Below are 24,893 nucleotides of genomic sequence, written 5' to 3' on the forward strand. Positions count from 1 at the left end.
GTAAACTTCTTTTTCTGAAGATCCCTGGATTGGGAAAATATCCAGGTATCGATACTTTCACTCAATGTGAGTCCTTGCTGTTTCCAATTTGATAGAAGAATTAAACCCCATTTACTACAATTACTTCAGAACAAACCTCATAATAATCAGCTTTAGGAAAAACAAGAACTGGATAATATTCTCCATTCTTCCTCTAATCCAGGTATAAAATTTCACTTATGTTCATTTTCTGGCTACAGGCTGCGCATTGTTCTTCCTCTAGATCTTCTAGTACCTGCACAACAGGGCAAGTGGGCCTTCTGAGCAAAGGAGAGGGAGCCTAGAGAGGGATTCTCAAAATCTCAATCTCAAAAAAATTTTTTGGGGGGCATACTGGTTATTGAACCCAAGGGTGCTTAACTACTAAGCCACATCCTCAGCCCTTTTATATGTTTTATTAGAGACAGGGTCTCACTGAATTGCTTAGGGCCTAAGTTGCTGAGGCTGGGTTTGAACTTGTGATCCTCATGACTGATCCTCCTTAATCACTAAGAATACAGGCAGGTACCAGCGCACCCGTCTCTCAATCTCAAATTTTAAAAAAAGTCTTACAGCAACTCCACCAAGTCAGTAATTATTATTATTGTTTAACAGATGAGGAAGTTTCCAGAAATAATTATGTTACTGGTTGTTCTTTTCTGTTTTCTATTGTCCAATTCAATAGTGAAACCTGACATATATGAACCATCTCTTTCCTTCACAAAGCTGAAGTAAGAATTTCCTTACAACTGGAGAATAGAATGAAGATTTAAAAAAAAGAGTGAAGAATTGTTTTGTATAGTAGGTATTTTACTAATATTCTATGGGTTGATAAAAAATATCAAAATTTATAGAAATTTCAAATTTATACCAAAGAGAAATAAAATATGCTTAAATTTGAATGTAAGTATCAAAATATAATCTATTCAAAGGTTTTTCTTAGGGCTTAAGATTTTAGAACTATTGACAGGTACAGTGTATATAAATGCTGCATTTGTGGTGATACCACTGATTGTGTGCACTTAACAATATTTACCAAAATTTAAATTTCATCAAAGAGAAGGATATTTATTAATTTATATAAATTTTCAAGAACAAACTTAAGGGGAGGGGAATAAAAATTCAAAAGAATAATGAGATTTCTTGAAGATAATTGCCCATTATATTTTCTAATTATGATTTCTCACCCATGATGTAGTTGTCAGAGAAATTAAAGTACCTGGTACACAGTATTTTAAATATCTTAAATCAAATGAATTTATCCGAAGGTGATAGAACCAAACAAGGCATATCAAACTGCTTCTGAATTTCCTTTTATTAATAAATAGTTTCATTAATAGTGTTTTTCTTAATAACAAAGGCCATTACTTATTCTTGATTTTTTTCATAAAAGAGTATGCAATATTTTGTTGTGATCATGAACTTGTTTTTCCACTACACCTAGATTTCTAACATTGTTCAGATCAATGTCTCTCAAGTGGATATGGAAGAGGGGTATAATGCAGAAAGTGAAGGAAGAGTGTACAAAGACTGTGTGTTACACTCCTGAGAATCATTATTAATGCACAGTGTTCAAGTGTGAATAATCTTGTGAATACTTCCATTCAAATATGTACAGATGGAGGGGTGCTTGGTACATGTTTCTTTATTCTCACATTTTTTGATTGTTTAAAATGGTGTTCAAGTAATATAGTAGCACAAAATCTAACACGTGTCTCAGAATTCCAACTCATGAGCCTTTCAGAGGACCCAGACCTGCAGCCCACCCTGTTTGGACTGTTCTGTCCATGTACCTGGTCACGGTGCTTGGGAACCTGCTCATCATCCTGGCCATCAGCTCTGACTCCCACCTCCACACCCCCATGTACTTCTTCCTCTCCAACCTGTCTTTTGTGGACATCGGTTTCATCTTGACCACAGTCCCAAAGATGCTCTTGAACATCCAAACTCACAATAGAGTCATTTCCTACGAGGGCTGCCTGACACAGATATCTCTTTCTGGCATTTTTGTCTGTATGGATGACATGCTTCTGACTGTGATGGCCTATGACCGGTTTGTGGCCATCTGTCACCCCCTGCATTATACAGTCATTATGAACCCTCGTCTCTGTGGCTTCTTAACTTTGGTTTCATTTTTGCTGAGTCTTTTGGACTCCCAGCTGCACAATCTGATGATCTTACAAATTACCAACTTCAAGGATGTGAAAATTTCCAGTTTCTTCTGTGACCCTTCTCAACTTCTGAATCTTTCCTGTTCTGACAACTACTCTGATAACATTGTAAAGTATTTTCTTGTTGCCATATATGGCCTTTTCCCTATCTCAGGGATCTTTTTCTCTTACTATAAGATAATTGCCTCCATTCTGAGGATTCCATCCTCGGGTGGGAAGTACAAAGCTTTCTCCACCTGTGGGTCTCACCTGGCAGTTGTTTGCTTATTTTATGGAACAGTTGTTGGAGTGTGCTTGAGTTCAGCTGTATCACATTCTCCCAGAAAGGGTGCAGTGGCCTCAGTGATGTATACTGTGGTCACCCCCATGCTGAACCCCTTCATCTACAGCCTGAGGAACAGGGATATTAAAACTGCATTTAGGAGATTCCACAGCCGAATTTTTCAATCTTAGCAACTCTGCTGTTCAGTTGCAATATCTTGGAAAATTCAGCAAAGCTAAAAGGTTGGCCCTGTTAATGTGCCTTTTCATAACAAAAATAGTTTTAATTTCTCACCATGTTTTATAGTATAATGGTTTCAGCCTATGTTAGGGATCAAGATTTCACTGCATTAAGATGACAAATTTTGGAGATGGATGGTAGTTAGTTTCACAAGAAAACAAATAACAATAAATGCCACTACACTATGCACTTGACAATGGTGAAATTTGTAACTTCTTTTTATATACATACCGCATATTAAAAGTGACAAAGCCAATGAGTTTTAAAAATGAAATTAAAAAGTTGCTGGGTACTGAGGTGCATGCCTGTAATCCCAGAGGCTCAGGAGGCTGAGGCAGGAGGGTGGAGAGTTCAAAGACAGTCTCAGCAATTTATCGAGGCCTTAAAAAACTCAGTAAGATCCTGTCTCTAAATAAAATACCAAATGAGCTGGGATGTTGCTCAGTGGGTAAGGGCCCCTGTGTTCAATCCCTAGTAAAAAAAAAATAAATTAATATAGTGTTCTATAGTTTTCATTGCAAAGATCCTTCAATTTTTTTGAATTGACTGATTTGCAAGTAATTTATTGTTTTGAGGCTATTGTGAATGGGATAGTTTTTCAATTTCTTTCTCAGAAGATTAGTCATTGAAATATAGAAATGTGATTGATTAATGAGAGTTGTTCTTGTATCATGTTAGCATGCTGAATTCATTTATGAGCTCTAGAAACTTTCTTTTTGAGTTTTTGGGTCTTCTAATTATAGGAAACATGTCATCAGTGAATAGATAATTTGAGCTCTTCTTTTCCTGTTTATATCCCTGTGGGTACAAGTGCATGGAGTACTACATACATGGCATACATTAAGGGCATCAGAGTGGTAATTGTTTGCATTGATATTTTATCCCAATAAAATGAAAATTGATCACAGATGTCTCTTTAAGGAACACAGAAATGAAAGAAAATAAATAAAATGTGTAAACTTTTTCCTAATTAGAGTTAGGGCCAGAAACGTATGTGGACATTCAATTTCATTTGTGTTCCTCATTAATGATGGGGAATCCTTAGATATGGGGATTTCATGGACCAATTAGTCTAATTACAAGCTCTGTGTATTGATCTTCCAAGGTCCTACATTAGTGCACAATTAGCCTGTGCCTGCTGCCCTTTAGTGGATGGTTCTTGTCCAGTGAGCTGCATGGCTGTGTCTCCTCCTGGGATTTTCTGCATCAGGAAGCTCCTGATGACACGATATCTTCCTCTGGTCACAGTTGCTCCTTCCCTGGGCTCCACACTTGGTAGGGCCTTAGTATCAGCTCTTCTTGGTCATGACCCTGCAGGGAAGCAGCGTGACCCAGTAAGTACAGAGTGGGCCATGGAAGTGGGAAGGACTGGGGAAGTAGTGTTACCTCAGCACAGGGACAAACACCACAGAGTAGCCACATGGGAGGACACCTAATACATGTTCAACTTGGGGTTGTGGGGTTCAAGCTTTTGTTTCTGGGGGGGGGATGAGAAATCTTATCCAAACTGTGCTCTCCACCCACACTGATTCTGATTCTCACAGAAATATCACCCACAACAGCACAAAATGAATCCTTCAGAAGTGTTTCTTAACTTCTAAGAAAGGACTGTGATGGTGGTGATAAGATGATGATGAGTATGACAGAAAGTGCAGGGCTTCCCAGGATCAGGTGCTAACCAACTACCTTTTTTTCCCTTTTCATAAACACCATCCTACTTTAGTTATATGTGTCGACATTATTATTATTTTATAGAAAATGAAGCACTGTGTTATACTTTTGTAACTTGTACTCCTTTGTTAGGTGGGAAAGAGTGCAGCCATGTTTGCACTGGGCTGTCTGGCCATGGACACAGGGCATCACAGGAGAATCCTGGAAGGCTGTACCATCAGCAGGTCAACCAGCCACTCCTCTTCCCTGACACTGCAGAAAGAGAGCCTTGCCCATGGTGCTCTTCCTCTTCAGATTCCTGGGGATCACAGGGCAGAGCAGTGGGGTTCCTGGTGCATGCACAATGGAAGGACATCCACACATCACAGGATAGGTCACAGTAGGGGAGGCTGATGGTCATTCAGTTTAGATAAAATTCTTGGGGCCCCTCCAGAACTTCTGTGGAGCTCCCTCCAATACTTAACATAATTATGGAATTTTCTTTACTAAAATAACAATTTCCAAATATTCATTGAGTTCCCAATGTTGCACATGTTGTGGAGATAGTGTTATAATCTGTGTTTCCCTTAAGCAGTGAGCAAGGAGAGGAGGAGAGATTCACACACTGTGCACAAACTGGCAGGTAATGCAGGTCTGAAATGTTGCCTGCCTGACTCCAGCCCAGGGCACTGGCTCTTCTGTTAGAGCCACAGTAAATAGTGTTCCCTACACAAGACCAAACTTCTTCAGGAGTCATCAAGGAAGAATATTCCTAGTTACGGTGCAATTGCATTTCCAAGATACATATTAGGATTAAGAAGATGTAGATGATAGTGACTGTTCTTGTAGGTACCTAAGTGTAGGTCATTAAGAGTAAATTTGGACACAGATTTTGCACTGGAAATCAACCAATCATGTCCTGACAACATATAATCCAGACACTGTTATTTAAGTGATAGGGAGACTGCTTTGAAATGATTGTCATACTAATGTACTACTGAATTAAACAATGATGTCCTTTCTATCACTTTGCATCAGATAAAGACTTTGCAGAAGATAAATGTACTTCATTGAGAAATTAAAAGCTCAGGTTAATGTAAACTTGTTTACATTTCATGGCCAATGGGCATTGTTTTGAATATTACTTAGATGATTTTTTACCTATGTTTAGGTAATTGTGTGAAAGAAAAGTGTTTGATAGATGATTCTGACATGAAAACACAAGCAGATAATTACACCTCTGCATTTCATAACAATAAGTATGTTTGGGGAACAGGTTTGCAGGAAAATGGAATTAGGTAGAGATATTATGACTCAAATTTCTTAGGTAATGCTTCAGATGTCTATCCAATTTTAGTCCTGGCACAATTATTATCAGATTCATATGTTTCAATATAGGTAATGGTATTATGGACAATAAGAGTAGGTAATATTCATGAAGTGTTCTATATGGCAGGATATTGTTAGACATAGGATTTCAGATCTGATGTAAGAAAGAACCACTGAGAACTTCACATGTGGATATGCTGATATAATTGGTATTAGTCTGACATCACTGTGTATGGATATTCTAAAATATACACAGGTGGATTTAATAATGGGAGAGAACTACGAGTTATGCTACTTGAAAGTTTTTTTTTTTTAAATTTCCTCATGACAATCATAGAAGGTAGCTAATTACTACCTCCAATTTATAAATGAGGATGTTTCCAAGAAGTTGTTACATTTTTACTTGTTATACTCTGTTTTGTACTGTATCCAATTATTTCACATAGAGAAATGATAAATAATGAACCCAAGTGTACTTCACGTAGCCTAAATAGGAGAATTGAAATCAATGTGTCAGGAATGGCTGACCAGAAAACCCATGAAGAAGGACTGAGATTGGAAATAAAACTTGAGTTTTGGGGCTTTCCTTGGTGCTAGATCATAAACAATGTACTTGATGGTTTGAGATCAAAAAACTATGAAGCATTTTTGGCAGGCCAGATAGAGTACAGAATCAAGAAAAAGAAAAAAAAAGTAGGGTCATTTATATAACAGATATTTGGCTTAAATTATATGGGTTGATCATGGACTTCTTCTCTGCTCCTGGACTTTTAACACTGCTCAGCTCAATGTTTCTTAGGTGAGTATAGGAAGAGGGGTGAATGATAGAGAAGGTGATTATGAAAGAAAATGTAGAGACTGGGTGCTTCACTACTGACAGCTATTGTTGAAGGTGTATGGACCTAAAGTGTGAGCTCCTTCCTTGTGCATACTTTAATTCAATGATTTCCAGAATGAGGAGAGCCTGTTTTACGTATTTCTTTTTTAACACCTTTTTTGCTTTTTTTCAAAAGGTGTCCAACCTACCTACAAGAACAAAATCTAACCCGTGTCTCTGAATTCCATCTCATGAGCCTCTCAGAGGACCCAGGCCTGCAGCCCCTTCTCTTTGGACTGTTCCTGTCCATGTACCTGGTCACAGTGCTTGGAACCTGCTCATCATCCTGGCTGTCAGCTCTGACCCCCACCTCCACACCCCCATGTACTTCTTCCTCTCCAACCTGTCCTTGGCTGACATCGGCTTCATCTCCACCACAGTCCCAAACATGATTGTAAACATTCAAACTCAAAATGATGTCATCTCCTACGTGGGCTGTCTGACACAGATGTCCTTTTTTGCCATTTTTATTTGTATGGGTTATATGCTTCTGACTGTGATGGCCTATGACAGGTTTGTGGCCATCTGTCATCCCCTGCATTATACAGTCATTATGAACCCTCGCCTCTGTGGCTTCTCAATTTTGGTATCATTTTTGCTGAGTCTCTTGGACTCTCAAACTGCACAATTTGATGATCTTACAAATTACCAGCTTTAAGGATGTGGAAATTTCTTGTTTCTTCTGTGACCCTTCTCAACTTCTGAATCTTTCCTGTTCTGACACCTACTCTATTAGTACTGGCAAGTATGTTCTTTTTGCCCTATATAGCTTTTTCCCCATCTCAGGGATCATTTTCTCTTACTATAAAATAATTTCCTCCATTCTGAGGATCTCACCCTCAGGTGGGAAGTACAAAGCCTTCTCCACCTGTGGCTCTCACCTGGCAGTCTTTTTGCCTATTTTTAGGAACAGGTACTGCAGTGTACTTTGGATCAGCTGTATCACATTCTCCCAGAGAGAATGAGGTATCCTCAGTGATGTATACTGTGGTCACCCCCATGCTGAACCCCTTTATCTACAGCCTGAGGAACAAGGATATCAAAGGTGCTCTTTGGAAGCTTCACAGCAGGGCAATCTAATCCCAGCTTCCATGGTACTGGTTGCAATATGTGTTAGAAAATGCAGCAAAGTTACATACCTGGTCCTGTTCAGATGTGCCTTATGCTAATTTCTCACCAAATTTTACAGTAGAATGGTTGGAACTCCTGTTGGCAAGGGATTTTTAGCACTTTTTTACATTGGAAAGGAAGTTTCACTTTTGTAAGATAAGGAATGGTGGAGATAGAAGATAGTGATGTTTTGGCAACTATACCTATATTTAATGCCACTGAGCTTTGCATTTCACAATGGTAATAATGGCAAGTTTTTTCTTTTTTTTAATTTAAATTGACCATAATGAATGTGGCTTTAAGAAGGTAGTATTTTCTAAGAATAAATAGAGGAAATCAATAAAATAAATAATCTTTTTAAAATTTGTTTTAATTACTGACAAACTTCTTTAATTTTTTTAATTTGTTGTAATTAGTTATACATGATAGTAGAATGCATTTATGCACTTTGATAGATCATACATAGATGGGATATAATTTCTCATTTTTCTGAGTGTACATGTTGCAGAATCACATTGGTCATGCAGCCACATACATACATATAGTAATAATATCTGTTTCATCCTATTATCTTTCCTATCCCCACATCCTCTCTCTTTCCCTCCCATCACTTCCCTCTACCTAATCTAAGGTAACACTATTCTTCCCTAGTTCCCCCCACCCCCTCACCTTATTGTGAATTAGCATCCACATATTAGAGAAAACATTCAGCCTTTGCTTTTGTGAGATTGTCTTATTTCACGTAGCATGATATTCTCCAGCTCCATCCATTTACTGGCAAATGCCATAATTTCACTCTTCTTTAAAGCTTCTTTTTTACTAAAAATTACTGAAAAGCATTATTTGATGTTCATTTTCCAAACTTTTTATTCCACCATCATTGTTAGGGCAATCTTAGAGTTTGTGAGAGGTCACCTATTTTGCCAGTCTGTTCTATGCTTTGAGACTCCAAGGTCACACCTGTGCCTCCACCCTTTCTGCTTGATGGCTCCAGTTCAGTGGGCCCCATCCTGTGTTTCTTCTCACCCTGGTTGTGTCTATTAGGAAGTCCCTACCTGAGTGTGCACAGATGTCAGCTCTAAAGATGAGATGGGGGATGCCTGGGTACCAGCCATGTGGAATTCACTCTCCTTAGTCACGACCACCTGAGCCAGTATAAATAGGTTACTGCTGAGGGAGGTGAGGATGGAGGAAGGACCACCATGCTGTGTGGCTGCCCAGAGGAGAGAGCACTGCACAGTGTCAGTCTTAAGGACTGAGAGTTGAGGCATGTGTGTGATATCCATGGTGGTGAGCATGACTGATACATCTTACAATTTATGATTTTAAAATCATTGCTGTGTACATTGCACACTAATGTGACATTTATGGACAGTTCTACAATCGATATTGTGCTGACTCATTCATATTTAACAATATTTGAACTTAACCAAAGACAAGGATACTTATTTTATACTCCATATTTTTTAAAATTTTTATACCTTTATTTTATTTATTTATTTTTATGTGGTACTGAAGATTGAACCCAGGGCCTTACACATGCTAGGTGAGCACTCTACTGTTGAGGCACAACCCCAGCCCCAAAACATTTGCAAGTGATTTTTTTGTGTGTGTGTGTGTGTGGTGCTGGGGATTGAACCCATGGCCTAGTGTATGTGAGGCAAGCACTCTACCAACTGGGCTATATACCCAGTCCTTATACTCCATATTTTTTTAAGAAAAAAACACAAATCCACACAGGAAGCAAATGAGAAGGTCAAAGAATGATGAGACCCCTTGCAGAAAAGGGGCACAGGCTGCTTTCTGGCTATGATCCACCATCCTTGATTTAGTTGTGAGGACTGGAAAGCAGTCCTCACACAGAGTTACATATCTTATCAAAAGACTCTGTCCAAAAGCCTTAAAAGAAAATAAGGTTATCAAACTGCTTCTTAATTTCCCTGAAAGGAAGGTCATTACATATTCCTTACTTTTTCCCAAAGAGTAAGCTATATTTAATAGTGATCATAAACTTCCATCTCACTTCTCTGCTCCTGTATTTCTAACACTGCTCAGTTCAATGTCTTTAAAGTCAGTATGGAAAGAGGGGTGAATGATGGAGAAAGTAAATTCAAAGAGTATGTAGAGACTGGGTTTTTTACTATTGAGAATTATTGTTGAGAGTGGATGGACCTAAAGCGTGAGCACCTTGCTTGTGCATACTTGAATTCAAACATTTCCAGGATGGGGGGGTGCCTGTTTTATGTGTTTCTTTTGAAACACACTCTTTCCTTGTCAAAATTTTCCAAGCAGTATACAAGCACAAAATCTAACACGTGTCTCTGATTCGAACTTATGAGCCTCCCAGAGGACCCAGTCCTGCAGACCCTCCTCTTTGGACTGTTCCTGTGCATGTACCTGGTCACAGTGCTTAGGACCCTGTTCATCATCCTGGCTGTCATGTCTGACTCCCACCTCTGCACCCCCATGTACTTCTTCTTAGCTGAAGCCATGTGTGAAATGCACTGTGGATTTGAGGCACTTGGCCAGTGCTGCAGGTTGACTCCTTCATAAGCACCCCTGTGTTTCATGTCTGTGTTCTTCCAGGATGGGACCCTTCTTCTTCTATGTTTGAGATTTCTGGTAGATCCCAGGACAGAGTAGTCAGTGGCATCAGTTTCACCAATATGGCTGAAACAAGATTAAGATCTACTATTGAGTGAGCACAAGTAATCCAGCACAGACCTCCCTGTGTCCCCCTCTGCTGGATACCTCTGCAGCTGCCAAATCCTCCTCCATTCTGGTAATTAGCCCTCTCCATCTTAAGAGGAGACAAATCAGGTCGGGGTTTCATTACTACTCAGGAATCTGGGAAGGTTGAAGATGTATCAGAGATGGGCCTTCAGACTAGACCCCTGGATTCAGCTTAAAATATTCTGATGGTTGGAAAACAGTGAAAAATATTAATGTGTCAGAACCAGAGATTCACAATTTAATTTTTACTGTTGTTGGCTGTATTCATTTCCCCCTGTAACTCAGGCAGACTTCTTTTGTCTCTGAAACAGCAATGTCATCCAAGGTGATAATTAATTTATACAATGTCAGTGAATCCAGATTAAGCAGAAAATGTTTGTTCCCTGTGAAACTGATATGTGATAAAGGTGTAAAATGTGGGAAAATGTTAGATAGTTATTAATAATGGAAAGGCTAATCTTCATACTATTCAACTGAAATATCTTTTTTTCAGTGAATTATTTTGTCTGTTATTTTTAGAGATTCATGACAGCAGAGTTGTATTTTGACATTATACATAAATGGAGTATAAGTTATTCTAATTAGGATCCTGTTCTTGTGGTTATGCATGATGTTGAGTTTCACTGGTGGTATATTCACATATGAACATAGAAAAGTTATGTTCCATTCATTGTGCTGTCCTTCCTATTTACTGAAATATCTTTTTGAGCTGAAATTACAGTTTTAAAATTTCCATATGTGTTAGAGTCTGTAAACAAGTCAAAATAACACCTGGCATTTAGCCAGGGGAATGTTAGAGTTCGTAAACAAGTCTGGATGGTGCCTGGCAAAATGCCAGAGGGAGTGGTTTGAGAAGTAACAAAAGCGAGCCATTAAGTGTAGAGATTCCTGGTTGGTTGACTGATGTATCTAGTTTATGCTAATTAGATAAGCTGTGTGGAATGTATAAATACTGCTCCTGTCCTGCAATAAAGGGCTCCTACTCCTGCTGTATCAACGTACACAAGTTATTCGTCACCCCCTGGTTATTCTGCCCAGATTGATACAGTATGTTTGTGTCTTGTTTTGTCTCAGTGTATTGTATTGTCTTTGTGATGAAAATATGGAAGGGGTGAGAAGTAAATTTCTAAGGGAAGAAGGCACCCCAGTGGAACCAAGAATAGTTAGGGCATGTGTTGATAAGAGCCCAGGAACTCTAGTCAGAAAGAAAAAGAAAGTTCAGAAGAAGAAAGATTATCAGAGGAGGAAGGATTATCAGGAAAAAAGTTGCAACAAAAGGCTATTACTAAATACTTTTCCATACCGGAGGGTGCATGAAGCGGAGAGGCGGCTGCCAAGTGTGCAAGCCGGTCACAGCGCAGCAAGGATTTTCCAAGAGGCGGTGGTGACTGGCCCTTCCCCGCCTCCTGGCCGGGGAGCTGGCTCTTCCACTGCCGCGAGCCCAAATCTAGACCTGACCTGGAGGCACAGTCTCGCAGGCTCTTGCTCCCTGTGCCCAGTAGCAGTTTGAGTCCGGGACACTCCCCAGGGCCATCTGGGGCTGCCCAGGCACTACAGCCAGCAGAAGACGCTACTGGTGTCCCTGATGTTTGGTCATTTTCAATGCCAATAACTAAGCTACAATGGTTCTCCCACACCTGGAAGCTAATGAGTAATGAGCACTATTAATGCTTATTTCAAATGCAAAAAAACCTTGAGATAATGTACTAAATTGTTCAGAAGGTTGTTTTCTTAGTAGAATGCTACAGGATTTTCTTTAGCCATCCGGAGTTCCTGCCTTCGTCCCAGTGCCGGTAAAGACCAAGGTGGAAGAATTTCCAGTGTTGCTGAAAACCGGACAAGACTTTGGCTGAGAAACAGACGAGACTTCGGATCAAGCTAGCTGCCTGCAGAACTTACCTGGACTGTGATTTAAGCTAGCTGCCTGCAGAACTTACCTGGACTGTGATTTACCTGGACTGTGAGTTAATCTATTGAGACACTGCTTTACCTGGACTGAGACAACAAACTGTAATCTATAACAAATTGTAACTCGGTATCTTTGCTAACGGTGTCATTGCTGGTATAATTTTTCCAAGGGCTTCTTGCATGGAGCCATCAATTGGCTTGGTATTGTGACATTTTGTATCCTCCCCTTCTGCTTGTAGCAGATTATTTATGGTGTTTGTGTAAAAACCACTATGGTTGTTATTTAAATTAAACAAAAGGGGGAAATGTTAGAGTCTGTAAACAAGTCAAAATAACACCTGGCATTTAGCCAGGGGAATGTTAGAGTTCGTAAACAAGTCTGGATGGTGCCTGGCAAAATGCCAGAGGGAGTGGTTTGAGAAGTAACAAAAGCGAGCCATTAAGTGTAGAGATTCCTGGTTGGTTGACTGATGTATCTAGTTTATGCTAATTAGATAAGCTGTGTGGAATGTATAAATACTGCTCCTGTCCTGCAATAAAGGGCTCCTACTCCTGCTGTATCAACGTACACAAGTTATTCGTCACCCCCTGGTTATTTTGCCCAGCCAGCCGGGCTGCGGCACATATGTTACATTTTAATAGTTCTCTTATGTAGGTATATGCTGCATATTTGGGGTTAAATGACCATCTACCTTTCATTTGTGATTACTCAGAAACTCTACCATGTTAGGCACAGAGGTAATAAAAAAGGGTAAAAGGAGGATAAATATTGAATAAACCATTGCTCTGTGTGCAGATCCTGCTCTTTTCTTGCTCAGTGAGGTTCCAACACTCTGGTGCTCTCCTGTCAGTACCTTCCTCCTACTTAGGAACGTCCCACAGAGCCAGAGACAAGATGGAACATTTCTTGTTTGTATCTGTGTCAAGGACTCCTGAGCCCCATACTTCCCATAACAGCATCTACAACCTTCAATTACCAAGAACAATGACAGTGATATCCATAAGCCTAGGAGAAGAAAGCAGGAATGAAGAGAAGTGACCCTCGGAGCTTGGTCTGAGACATGTTTCAGAGTTCCACATCATTCCAGTGCTGGAATGGTGCTTTGACAATCATTCTGAGCAGTACTTCCACTGTTTCTTTAATTAACGAATTCTTAATTAATAAAAAAGCTTAATGACCAAATAAAGGTCACTGAAGCATATAAATGTTATAGCTTACATATTAATTTTTGTACTATATTTTACCCTAATAAAAATGGACCTAGAAGCTTATGAAGCTCTAAAAAACATAGAACTGAAAGAAGTAAATTGATAACATAAGGTTCCTCCTAATTACAGCTAGTGTCCAAATCTTAAGTGGACCTTCATTTTCTTTTCTTCATCTTCCTGAATTAACATTAGGAAGTCCTTAGAGATGAGTACTGCATGGATCAATTAGTCTAATTGTGAGCTCCGTGCATTGAGCTTCAAGGTCATATATTAAACCACAATCAGTCTGTGCCTGCAGCCCTTCAGTGGATGGTTCTTGCTAGTGAGTTGCATGCCTGTGTCTCCTGCTGTGGTTCCATATCAGAAAGCTCCCAGCATATTCATGGGAATGCTGGGCCCAGAGTCTGAGCCTTCAATGGACACCAGGTATGGGTGGGTCTTGGCAAGTGTACTTCTTTGTCATGAGCTAGCAGAGAAGCAGCATAATTTTGTAAGTGCCATTGGAGCCTTGGGATCCTGGAAAAAAGATCCAAAGCACTGTTTTTATACCACAAGTACAAATCCCCAGTTTGAGTATCCAGATGGGAAGATCTCAGGATGATAAGTTTCATGTATGATGTTTGTGAATTTTTGTTTTTATTTTTACTGGGATATCATATACCTTATTTATAATGTGCTTTCCACTCACACTGGTGTAAGAAATAATAATAATGGAGACACAGAGACAAGAGGTAGAAGCAGGAAAAGAAGTGGCCCCTTGTCCAAGTGGCCACATTTATTTATATCAATAGGTTACGTTAGGTCAGGAGTGCCATAACTACATATTGTTTAGAGTATCAGTAATGTTGCTTATTCTGCAGTTACATTTCAATATGCAATGTCAGGAGCTTTTTGCAGCTCTCAAGAAAGTCCCTTATCTAAAGTTACTCTTAAGAGGACAGATAGGAGTACCAGTGCTTGGTGAAACATTATCCTTATCGGGCAAGCAAGTTCCTTTATTCCCAGGAGCTAATGTGCCTAAGATCAAGGTCCAAACTGATAAAACTCTGAACACAGAGCTTCCTCATGAGCAACATTGCTACAGCAGCCAGGCATCCCAAGTCTTTCACATGGAAGTTTACCAGCAGCCAGGTATTCTGTACCTTTGCACAGAAACTTCCTAGCCACCAAGCATGCCATAATCACACAGTTTATCAGAGACCCCACTGACCTAAACACTGGTTCTATTTACTACAAAACTCTGATGTACCACAGTGCAATGGGTCCTTCAATAGTGTTTCCAAAGCTCTATGAAAGGACTGTGGTGGTTGTGAAAAGGATGATGATGAGGAGGACAGAAGCCAGAGCACCATGAACTGAGGTGCAGGGCTTCTCAGGCTCAGGGGTGAGCAACGTGTTCTATGTCATTTCATGTGTGACATCTCACTTTAGTTATATGTGTCCACATATTATTTTGTAGAAAAAAAAATGTAACTTGTACTCCTTTGTTAGGTGGGAAAGAGTGCAGCCTGTTTGCACTGAGCTGCCTGACCATGGACACAGGGCATCACAGGAGAACCCTGGCAGGCTGTCCCATCAGCAGGCCAAACAGCCTTTCTATCCTTCAGAATGAGAGCCTTGCCCATGGGCTCTTCCTTGTGAGATTCCTGGGGATCCCAGGGCAGAGCAGTGTGGGCGCCTATTGCATGCACCATGTAAGAACAGCCACAGGTCACAGGAGAGGTCAGTAGGGGAGGCTCATGATCTTTCAGCATAGATCACACTCTTGGACCCCTCCAGAACCTTCCTGGGGGCTCCCCACATGCTCCTCCATACTTGAAAACAGCATCTCACTGCAAAGCTTAGGTCAGATTTAATTTCATTCTTACTCATAAGAGTGGGAAGATTTTTTAAATGTAACTGAGATTCACCAGTGGTTAAGATCTGGGGATTTATGCTGAAAACTGTCAGGTGGGAAAGAATAAAAATAGTTTGTGGATCCATTTTGCAGTCTGTCAGTCCCAATCACTATGTCTGTGAAGCAGTCGCTAGTAGCACATGAAGAATCCAGTTGCATTGTTTGTAAGAAAATTCAGCAAAGCTAAACATTCAGTCCTATAATCTGCACTTATAGTAATAATCAGAGCTTTAGTTTTTGGTTTCTCACATTCTTTTTTCTTTTTATTTTTTTAGTGGATGGGAACCCAGTTTTTATTTGGCTACTCATCAAGGTGGACTAGGCATCAGGCCCCTCCTAGTTTGCAGGTCCCAGGGCTGAGGCGGTTTAGGGGCAGTGCCACCAGGCGTCTTAGTGAGGGAGATCTTTTCTCCCTGGTTTTCCCCCTGCTGTGCAACCTGGACTTTGCTTACTTCTCACACATGTCCTCCTTCTGGTGCCTCAGGCTTCTTGCTTCTAGGTTCCAGTCTATTACCTGTTCTTCTCATCTGCTGCCCACATTTACAGCCTTCTGCAAATTGTTCACAGGTTGTATCCTATCTGGTACCTGGGCCAGCTACATCTATTAAGACCTCCCTGCCTAAAGCACAGGCATGTTATCCTCAGGCTGGTGGAGGAGCTCAATGGCCCCTGGATCTGTGTTCCCAAGCCAAAAGGCTTCTCCTTGGCAGAGGCCAGGGCCTCAGAGGCATCTTCCCTCCCCCTCACCTAAAACCGCCTTTGAAATCCCAACCTAGCCCTTAGAGTTGAGCCAAGTCTCCCCACAGCACCATCTACAGCGGAGCTCATGGTTTGGTAGTGGTCCTCCTGGAAACAGTCATTGCCAAGTAACCACAGCCAAACTCCTGAGCCTGTGCCCTTCCAGGACTCTGATTGGCTGTGGAGTGAACTCTCTTCAGCATACATGTGTGAGGCCAAAAAAAAGCAGAGCCTTTTCTTCTTTTTTTAATTTTTTTTTTCTAATTAGTTTCTCACATTCTTTGTTCAATGCTAGTAGCTAGTGTTTGAAGGAATGTTTGGGAATTTTTCACATTTGGAACCAAATATCACTTTGGAAAAATGAAAAATTTTGGAGATGGATCATGGTGTCAGGGTCATAAATACACACATGTATTAATGCTGCACATCTATATACTTGAGAAAGTGAAATTGTAACTTTTTGTAGCTTAAATTTACCATAAGAATACTAATATGAAAAAAGTCTTTAAAAATAAATTAATATTAGAGAAAAACCTAGTTAGTAGTTGATACAAACTGTGAACATTTATTGATGTCTATTTTCTCCTCCTCTTCTTCCTGATATGTTTCAACTACTTGGTAAATTGGGTGCCCTAGGCATTGAGCTGCCAAGTTCACACAGTAGTCAACAATCAGTCTGTGCCTCTTCCAGCCCTTCGGCTTGAGGACTTCAGTCCAGTGGGCTCCATAATTGATCTTCCTGCTGTGGACGTCTGCATCAGGAAGCTCTTAGCTGAGATTGTGTTGGTACCCGAAGGCTGAAGTGAGGACCACTGGGCATCAGGGACTTAGGGCTTTGGAGCTACCACAGAGCCCCAGTGTGAATCAGTAACTGCTGTGTGAGGCGAGGGGGGAGGAAAGGCATTCCACAGCATTATTTCTTCACCCTCAGTAGGAGCATGCAGTTTGTCTTACCAGATGGGAGAACAAGGGCCAGATGATGAGTGATGATTCTATGAGTTCATAGGCTTGGTTGTGGTGCGCAGAACAGAAAGCACATGGAAAGCCTTGTCTTATTCCCACACTGGCTGTTCCTGCCACACACTGTCATCCAGAAGAGGAGAAAATGTGTCCCTTTAAATGTGTGATAAGCAATTCAAAAGATTTATGAAGGAGATGATGAGGATGATCTTTTTTGGGGGATTACTGAGTGCCACTGCTAAACTATGTGTTATTTGTAGGTTGTTTGAATTCATGTGCAAAGTCTTCCCACAGCATAAGTGTCACACAGTTTTATTTTAGACAGCAGGAAAGAGTATAGGTGTTTATATAAATTGTGATAATGTTCAGATAGAACAACTGAAGCCACATTTGAAATATAGTGTGGGTTTGAGGCACATGGCATCTTGTCAGGCCAGTGCTGGCAGGTTGTCCCCTTTAAAAACAGCAGTGGGTTGTACTTTCCTTTCTCTGCAAGATGGGCTTCCTTTTCATGTGTACTTCCCTTTGGGATTTCTGGTAGATCCCAATTCAGAGAAGTTAGTTTGTCACTTGATCCACTTCTGAAAGAATGGCTGAGATTAGACAAAAATTTAAGGTCAAGTAGGCACAAATAATCCAGCACAGACCTCCCTGTTTCTGCTACTCCAAGATATCCTTGAAGCTGCCACATCCTCCTGCATTCTGGTTCCCAGCCTTCTCCATCTGAAGAGGAGACAAAGCAGGTCTGGACTGCATTACTACTCAGGAATTTGAAAAATGTACCTGCAGCTAAGTCCCCTGGATTCAACTTAAAGTATTCTAATGGTTGGAAATAGGGAAAAAGTTTAGTTTATCAGAGCGCAGAGAGTCACAATTTAATTTTGGCTGCTGTTGGCTGGACTCATTTTTTTTCCTCCAATACCTGGCTGTTTGCTACAGTATCTGAAACAGCAATGTGATCCAAGGTGATTTCCAGTGCATCCAATGTCATTGAATCCAGATTAAATAGAAAACTTTGCTCTCTATGTGGTTGATATGTGATGAAGATGTAAAATATGGTCAAAAATTAGATAGTTATTATTAAAATGGAAAGGCAAATGTTCATACTATTCAACTGAAATATCTTTGGATCCAAAGTTGTGTTTTCAATTTCTATAGTGTTACATTTTCATACTCCTCTTATGTAGGTGTATGCTGAATATTTGGGGTGAAATGACCATCTCACCTTCATTTCTGATTCCTCAGAGCCTATAGACCACGTTAGACACAGGAGATAAAATAGGGCAAAATGTGTTAAGCTCTTGCTCTTTGCTCAGGTCTTGGCCTTGCTCAGAGGGGTTTCAGCACACTGGTGCTGTCCTCTGTCCCTTCCTCCTCAGCAGGAATGTCCCACAGAGTCAGACACATGATTGAGCAGATCTTGTCTGTGTCTATGCCATGAACACTGGAGCCCCATACTTCTCCTTAACAGCATTTACAACCTCCAATTACTCAAGAACAATGGCAGGGACATCCATGAGACTAGGAAAAGCAGAGTACGAACAAGAGGAAGTGACAGCAGACCCTTAGAGCTTGGTCTGAGGCGTGTTTTAGAGTTTCACATCATTCCAATGCTGCAGAGTCATTTGAGCAGTTAATTTAACATTATTAATTTAATGACTGAATGCTTAAGTAATTAACACTATTAATTTAATGACTGAATGTTTAATTAATTTAGCACTATTAATTTAATGACTGAATGCTTAATTAAAATTAAATGCTTTAATTAAAAACACTTAATGACAAATACCTGTCACTGAAATGTATGCTTCTTACGGTTCATATAGTGATTTTTGTTATTTATATTTTTATCTAATAAGAATTAGACATTAAAAGGAGATGTATCTTTAAATACTAATAAAGAGAAAAAAGTAAACTGAGAACATAAGGTGCCTCCCAATTATAGCTAGGGTCCAAATCTTAAGTGGACCTTTGTTTTCTTCATCTTCCTGCATTAATAGTAGGAAGTCCTTAGAGATGGGCATTGCATGGACTGATTAGTCTAATTGTGAGCTCTGTGTATTGAGCTTCCAAGGTCCTATATTAGTCCACAGTCTGTGCCTGCAGTATTTCAGTGGATTGTTCATGTCCAGTGTACTGCATGGCTGTGTCCCCTGCTGTGGTTCTGCATCAGGAAGCGCCCAGCTGAGAGCATATTCATGGGAATGCTGGGCACAGAGCCTGAGCCTTTGTTGGGCACCAGGTATGGGTGGGTATTGGGATGGGCACTTATGTTTCATGACCCATCAGAGAATCAACTAACCAAATAAATGCAGCATGGGCTCTGGAATGTGCTAAGGATTACTGGGAGTAACATTTTCTCACCTTGACGACAAACATCACTGTTTGAGTAGCCAGATGGAAGGACACCCGCAAGTACAGAATTGTATATGAATTCATGAAGTTTTGGTTTTTATTTAAGATGAGGGTATCAGATATGTTTTTAAAAATTTATTTTTACCCAAACTGGTTCTATTTTCCATAGGAAACTCAACCACAAATGCACAAAATTTGACAGTCCTTAAAATCATTTCCTAATCATTATGAAAGTGCTGTGACTGTGCTGATGGGATGATGAGGTGATTGATGACAGAAGCCAGAGATCATGAACTGAGGTGCAGGTTGTCCAGGCTGAGGGCTGAGCAGCCTGTTCTTGTCCTCTCTTCCATTCCATGTACAGCATCCTACTCTGCTTATGCACACCCAATTTAGTGTATAGTAAACCAAGAAAACCATTGTATTTATGCAACTCAGCTTTGTTAGGTGGAATAGAGAGCAGCCTGCTTATATTGGTCTGTCTAACCATGGACATAGGACATCACAGGAGGATCCTGGCAGGCTGTCCCATGGGCAAGGCAATCAGCCATTTCACTCCCTGTCACTGCAGAAAGAGAGCCTTGCCCATGGTGCTCTTCCTTGTGGGATTCCTGGGGATAAGGGAAGAAAAATAGCGGCACCTGCTACATGCACCATGGAAGAATGGTCACAAGTCACAGGAGATGTCACAGTAGGGGAGGCTCAGAATCATTCAGCATAGGTCATATATTGGGCCCCCTCCAGGACCTCCTTGGAGCTCACCACATGCTCCTCCATGCTTGAAAACAGCCCAATCACTCTCAAAGAAAACCTAAGGATAGGTGTTATTTTCATTCCTACTCATGAAACTGGAAATATTTGTAAGATATACTTGTATTAAGCCCTGTCGACCTTTGCTGAAAACTATCCAGTGGGAACAAATAAGCTACTTATTTCATATTATATTATTTTTGGAGAATAAACAAATCCACAACAAAAGCAAATGAGAAGATCAAGAATGATGAGAAATCTTGCAGACAATTGGAACATAATGCATTCTGGTTATGCTGCATTAACTTTAATTTAGTGGCCATTAAAAGCAGTCCTTACAGTCTGTAATATCTTCTCAAAGGTTTTTGTCCAAAAGCCTTAGAACAAAATGAGGTATATCAAACTGCTTCTTAATTTTCCTTATAGAAAGGCCATTACTTATTATCTGATTTTTTCTTAAACAGTAAGCTAAATTTCTTTGTGATCACAAACTTCTTCTCTCCTTTGCTCCTGGATTTCTAATATTGCTCAATTCAGTATCTCCAAGGTGAGTATAGAAAGAAGGTGAATGATGGAGGAAGTAATGATAAAGGAGACTGGGTGAAGACTGGGTATTTCACTGCCGAACATTATTATTAAAGGTGTATGGACCTAAAGTGTGAGCACCTTGCTGATTCATATTTGAATTATATTGTTTATAGAATGTGTGGTACCTGTTTAATGTTTTTCTGTTTCAAAACTTCTTTGTTTCAAAAGGTGCCCAAGAAATATGCAAGCAAAAAATCAAATATGTCTCTCTAAATTCTATCTCATGGGACTCTCAGAGAATCCATACCTGCAGCCCACCCTCTTTGGACTGTTCCTGTCCATGTACCTGGTCACAGTGCTTGGGAACCTGCTCATCATCGTGGCTGTCAGCTCTGACCCCCATCTCCATACCCCCATGTACTTCTTCCTCTCCAACCTGTCCCTCACTGACATTGGTTTCATCTCCACCACGGTCCCAAACATGATTGTGAACATCCAAACTCACAGCAGAGTCATTTCCTATGGGGGCTGCCTGACACAGATGTCTCTTTTTCTCCTTCTTGGTAATATGGATTATATGCTTCTGACTGTAATGGCCTATGATCAGTTTGTGGCCATCTGCCACCCACTGCATTATCAGGTCATTATGAGCCCTCGCCTCTGTGGCTTCTTAGTTTTGGGGTCCTTTTTTCTGTGTCTCTTGGATTCTCAGCTGCACAATTTGATGATCTTACAAATTACCAGTTTCAAGCATGTGGAAATTTCCAGTTTCTTCTGTGACCCTTCTCAACTCCTGAATCTTTCTTGTTCTGACACCTTCTCTAATAACATTGCCAAGTATTTTCTTGCAGCCATCTATGGCCTGTTCCCTCTCTCAGGGATCTTTTTCTCTTACTATAAAATTATTTCCTCCATTCCGAGGATCCCTTCTTCAGATGGGAAGTGCAAAGCCTTCTCCACCTGTGGCTCTCACCGGGAAGTTGTTGGCTTATTTTTAGGAACAGCCTCTGCAGTGTACCTTGGATCAGCTGCATCACATATTCCCAAAAAAGATGTGATGGCCTCAGTGATGTTCACTGTGGTCACCCCCATGCTGAACCCTTTCATCTACAGCCTGAGGAACAGGGACATTAAAAGTGCCCTGAGGAGGCTGCAGAGTAGGGCACTCTGACCTCAGGACTGTGATCTCTGGTGTCAATGCATGCTGCAAATGCAGCAAGAGTTGATGCCTGGACCTGTCATTATGCCCTGTATGCTATTTTGTCATCAATTTTTATAGTATAATGGTTGGATCTTATGTTGGGAAGGGATATTTAGTTTTTTTCACACCAGGAACAAGGTTTTACTTGGGTAAGATAAGAATGATGGAGATAAATAATTGTGATTGTTTTACAACTGTCTATTTTTAATGCCACTAAGCTATACATTTAACAATGATAATAGTGACAAGTTTTTATAATTTAAATTTACCATAATGAAAGCGACCTAAGAAGCTCCTGTTAAAAAAGGAAACAATTGAAAGAAATCAATAGTACAGATGAACTTCTTTTTTACTAAGAATTGCTGAAAAACATTAGTTGATATTCATCTTTCTTTCATGACACTGTAGAGCTTGTGATATGCTCTTCAGGTGGGAAGTACAAAGCCTTCTCCACCTGTGGCTCTAAGGAATTTTATGCTTTTAACCTCCAAGTAACGAATTTTATGCTTTTAACCTCCAAGGTCATACCACAGTCAATGAGCAGCCTGTGCCTCCAGCATTTCAGCTTGATGTCTCCAGTCAGGTGGGCCCCATCCTGTGTTTCTTCTCACCCTGGTTGTGTCTTAGGAAGCCCCTACCTGAGCGTGCACAGATGTCAATACTAAAGATGAGGTGGGAGGTGACTGGGTACCAGCCATGTGGAATCCACTCTCCTAAGTCATGACCACCTGAGCCAGTGTAAATAGGTAACTGCTGAGGGAGGTGAGGATGGAGGAAGGACCAACATGCAGTGTGGCTGCCCAGAGGGGAGAGCACTGCACAGTGTCAGTCATGGGGACTGAGGGTCGAGGCATGTGTGTGACATCCACGGTGGTGGTGAGCATGGTGGCAATGTCACTACAGTTTTCCTTTCCTCCCTCACTGATCCTTCTTACCACACACTGTCATCCACATGGAGGGAATGTGCTCCTTCACACTGACATTAGCACCTTTATGAAGGTGACGATGAGGAGGTGGACCTGGATGAGTACCACATACAAACATATGATCCTTCCATGAGAGATCCCTGAGTGCCAGGCGCTGAACTGTGCACTATTTGTAGATTCTTAAATTCTTCTGCAAAATCTTCACCAAGTTATAAGTGCCAGGTTATTGTTTTTGACAGAGTAGAGAGGATCAGATATTTTTGTAACTTGGGCTAGCAGTTTAAGTCAAATAACTGAAACTATGTGTGAAATGCACTGTGGATTTGTGACACATAGCATCTTGGCAGGACAGAGCTGGCAGATTGTCCCTTTCACAAGCAACCCTGTTTCATTTTTCTGTCCCTTCAGAATGGGACTCTATTTTTCTATACCCTTCACTTAGGATTTCCAGTAGATCCCAGGACTAACACTTTAACTAATTCTGGAAAAGTGGCTTAAATGAGACAAAGTTCTAACATTAAGAGGGCACAAATCAACCATCCCAGAGTTCCCTGTGTCCCCCTCTGCAGGACACCCTTGCAGCTGCCACATCCTCCTGAATTCTGGGAGTCAGGCCTCTTCTTGGGAGGAAGCAAAGCACGTCATGATTTCATGACTACTCAGGGACTTGGAAGAGGTTAAGACTGTATTTGGTAGGTGCCTGCAGCTAAGACCTCTGGATTCAGCTTAAAATATTGTGATGGATGGAAAACAGTGAAAAGATTAGCATCTCACACTGAGATTCATGATTTGATTTCATTTTCTGTTGTCTCAGCTGGTTCTTTGTTAAACTTGGGGCAGGTTGTTAGTGTCTCTGTTACTCAGCAATGTCATTGAAGGTGATTTCTAGTTGATACAATGTCACTGAATCCAGATTAATGAGCAAACTTGTGCTCTCTACATGATTCATATAGGAGAAGGTATAAAATATGGGCAAATATGACCTAGATAGTTATAAATAATATGGAAATGCTAATCTTCATACTATTAAAATATCTTGTAACCTAAATTTACTGGTTTCACATTTCCAAAATACCCCTCTTTAGTTATATGATGTATATTTGTGATAGAATGACCAACTCTTTCACTTCTGATATCAAAGAGTCCATACCATGTTTGGCACAAGGAGTTAAAAAAATAAAAAATAAAAAATAATTAATCATTGGATAGACCCTGCTCTGTGCACAGGTCTTGGCCATACTCAGTGGAGTTTGAACACACTGCTGCTCTCTCTGTACCTTCATCCTAGATTGAGTACCTCTTGTTTGTGTCTGTGTCATTTACACATGAGCCCCATACTTCCCCTTCACAGCATATACATCATTCAGTTGCTCATGAACAATGGCAGAGATGTTCACAAGCCTATGACAAACAAAATAGGTACAAAGGGGAGTAACAGGAGACACTTAGAGCTTGGTCTTAGACACAATTTTGAGTTTCACCTAATTCCAATGCTGCAGTGTCCATTGAAAATTGTATTCTTCAATAAATTCACTATTTTCCTTATGACTGAATGTTAAAGTTAAAAAAAGAAAAGAAAATAAATAGGGCCTGGGGCTTTGGCTCAGCAGTAGAACACTTGCCTAGTATGAGTGAGGCACTGGGTTCAATTATTAGCACTGCATTTAAATAAATAAAATAAAGGTCCATCAACAATTCCCCCAAAACTTTAAAAACAAGCATACAAAAACCCCCATAGTGAAAAAGTAAATGCCACTGAAGGGTATACTTAGTTTGGTTCTTTTTTTTTTAATATTTTTATTGTTGGTTGTTCAAAACATTACATAGTTCTTGATATACCATATTTCACACTTTGATTCAAGTGGGTTATGAACTCCCATTTTTACCCCGTATACAAATTGCAGAATCACATCAGTTACACATCCATTGATTTACATATTGCCATACTAGTGTCTGTTGTATTCTGCTGCCTTTCCTATCCTCTTCTTTCCCCCATCCCCTCCCCTCCCCTCCCATCACTTTTCTCTACCC

The 24,893-nt window shown here is 40.4% G+C and overlaps 1 protein-coding gene and 2 pseudogenes across 1 annotated transcript; all 3 read left to right on the forward strand.

Annotated features, from left to right (window-relative positions):
- Positions 1–1,546: 1,546 nt before the first annotated feature.
- LOC107133621 lies at positions 1,547–3,540 on the forward strand (annotated as a pseudogene).
- A 2,996-nt stretch (positions 3,541–6,536) lies between these two features.
- Positions 6,537–7,627, forward strand: LOC107133622 (annotated as a pseudogene).
- A 7,412-nt stretch (positions 7,628–15,039) lies between these two features.
- Positions 15,040–21,906, forward strand: LOC107133623 (olfactory receptor 7E24-like). Its single transcript, XM_015475903.1, has 4 exons — positions 15,040–15,201; positions 16,779–16,928; positions 19,235–19,344; positions 20,964–21,906. The coding sequence occupies exons 1-4, from the start codon at positions 15,040–15,042 to the stop codon at positions 21,904–21,906; spliced, it is 1,365 nt and encodes a 454-aa protein (XP_015331389.1).
- The last annotated feature ends 2,987 nt before the right edge of the window (positions 21,907–24,893 follow it).

The sequence above is a fragment of the Marmota marmota genome, unplaced genomic scaffold (assembly GCF_001458135.2).
Source record: "Marmota marmota marmota unplaced genomic scaffold, marMar, whole genome shotgun sequence".
In the NCBI taxonomy this organism is placed as follows: domain Eukaryota; kingdom Metazoa; phylum Chordata; class Mammalia; order Rodentia; family Sciuridae; genus Marmota; species Marmota marmota.

Bases quoted from the DNA above. Each gene is read 5' to 3' on its own strand.
- LOC107133623 (XM_015475903.1), top strand. From the start codon at position 15,040: ATGGACACAGGGCATCACAGGAGAACCCTGGCAGGCTGTCCCATCAGC. The intron at 15,202-16,778 runs GTAAGAACAGCC...TGGGTGCCCTAG, and splicing joins GCGCCTATTGCATGCACCAT to GCATTGAGCTGCCAAGTTCA. The intron at 19,345-20,963 runs GTATGGGTGGGT...TTGTTTCAAAAG, and splicing joins GAGCCTTTGTTGGGCACCAG to GTGCCCAAGAAATATGCAAG.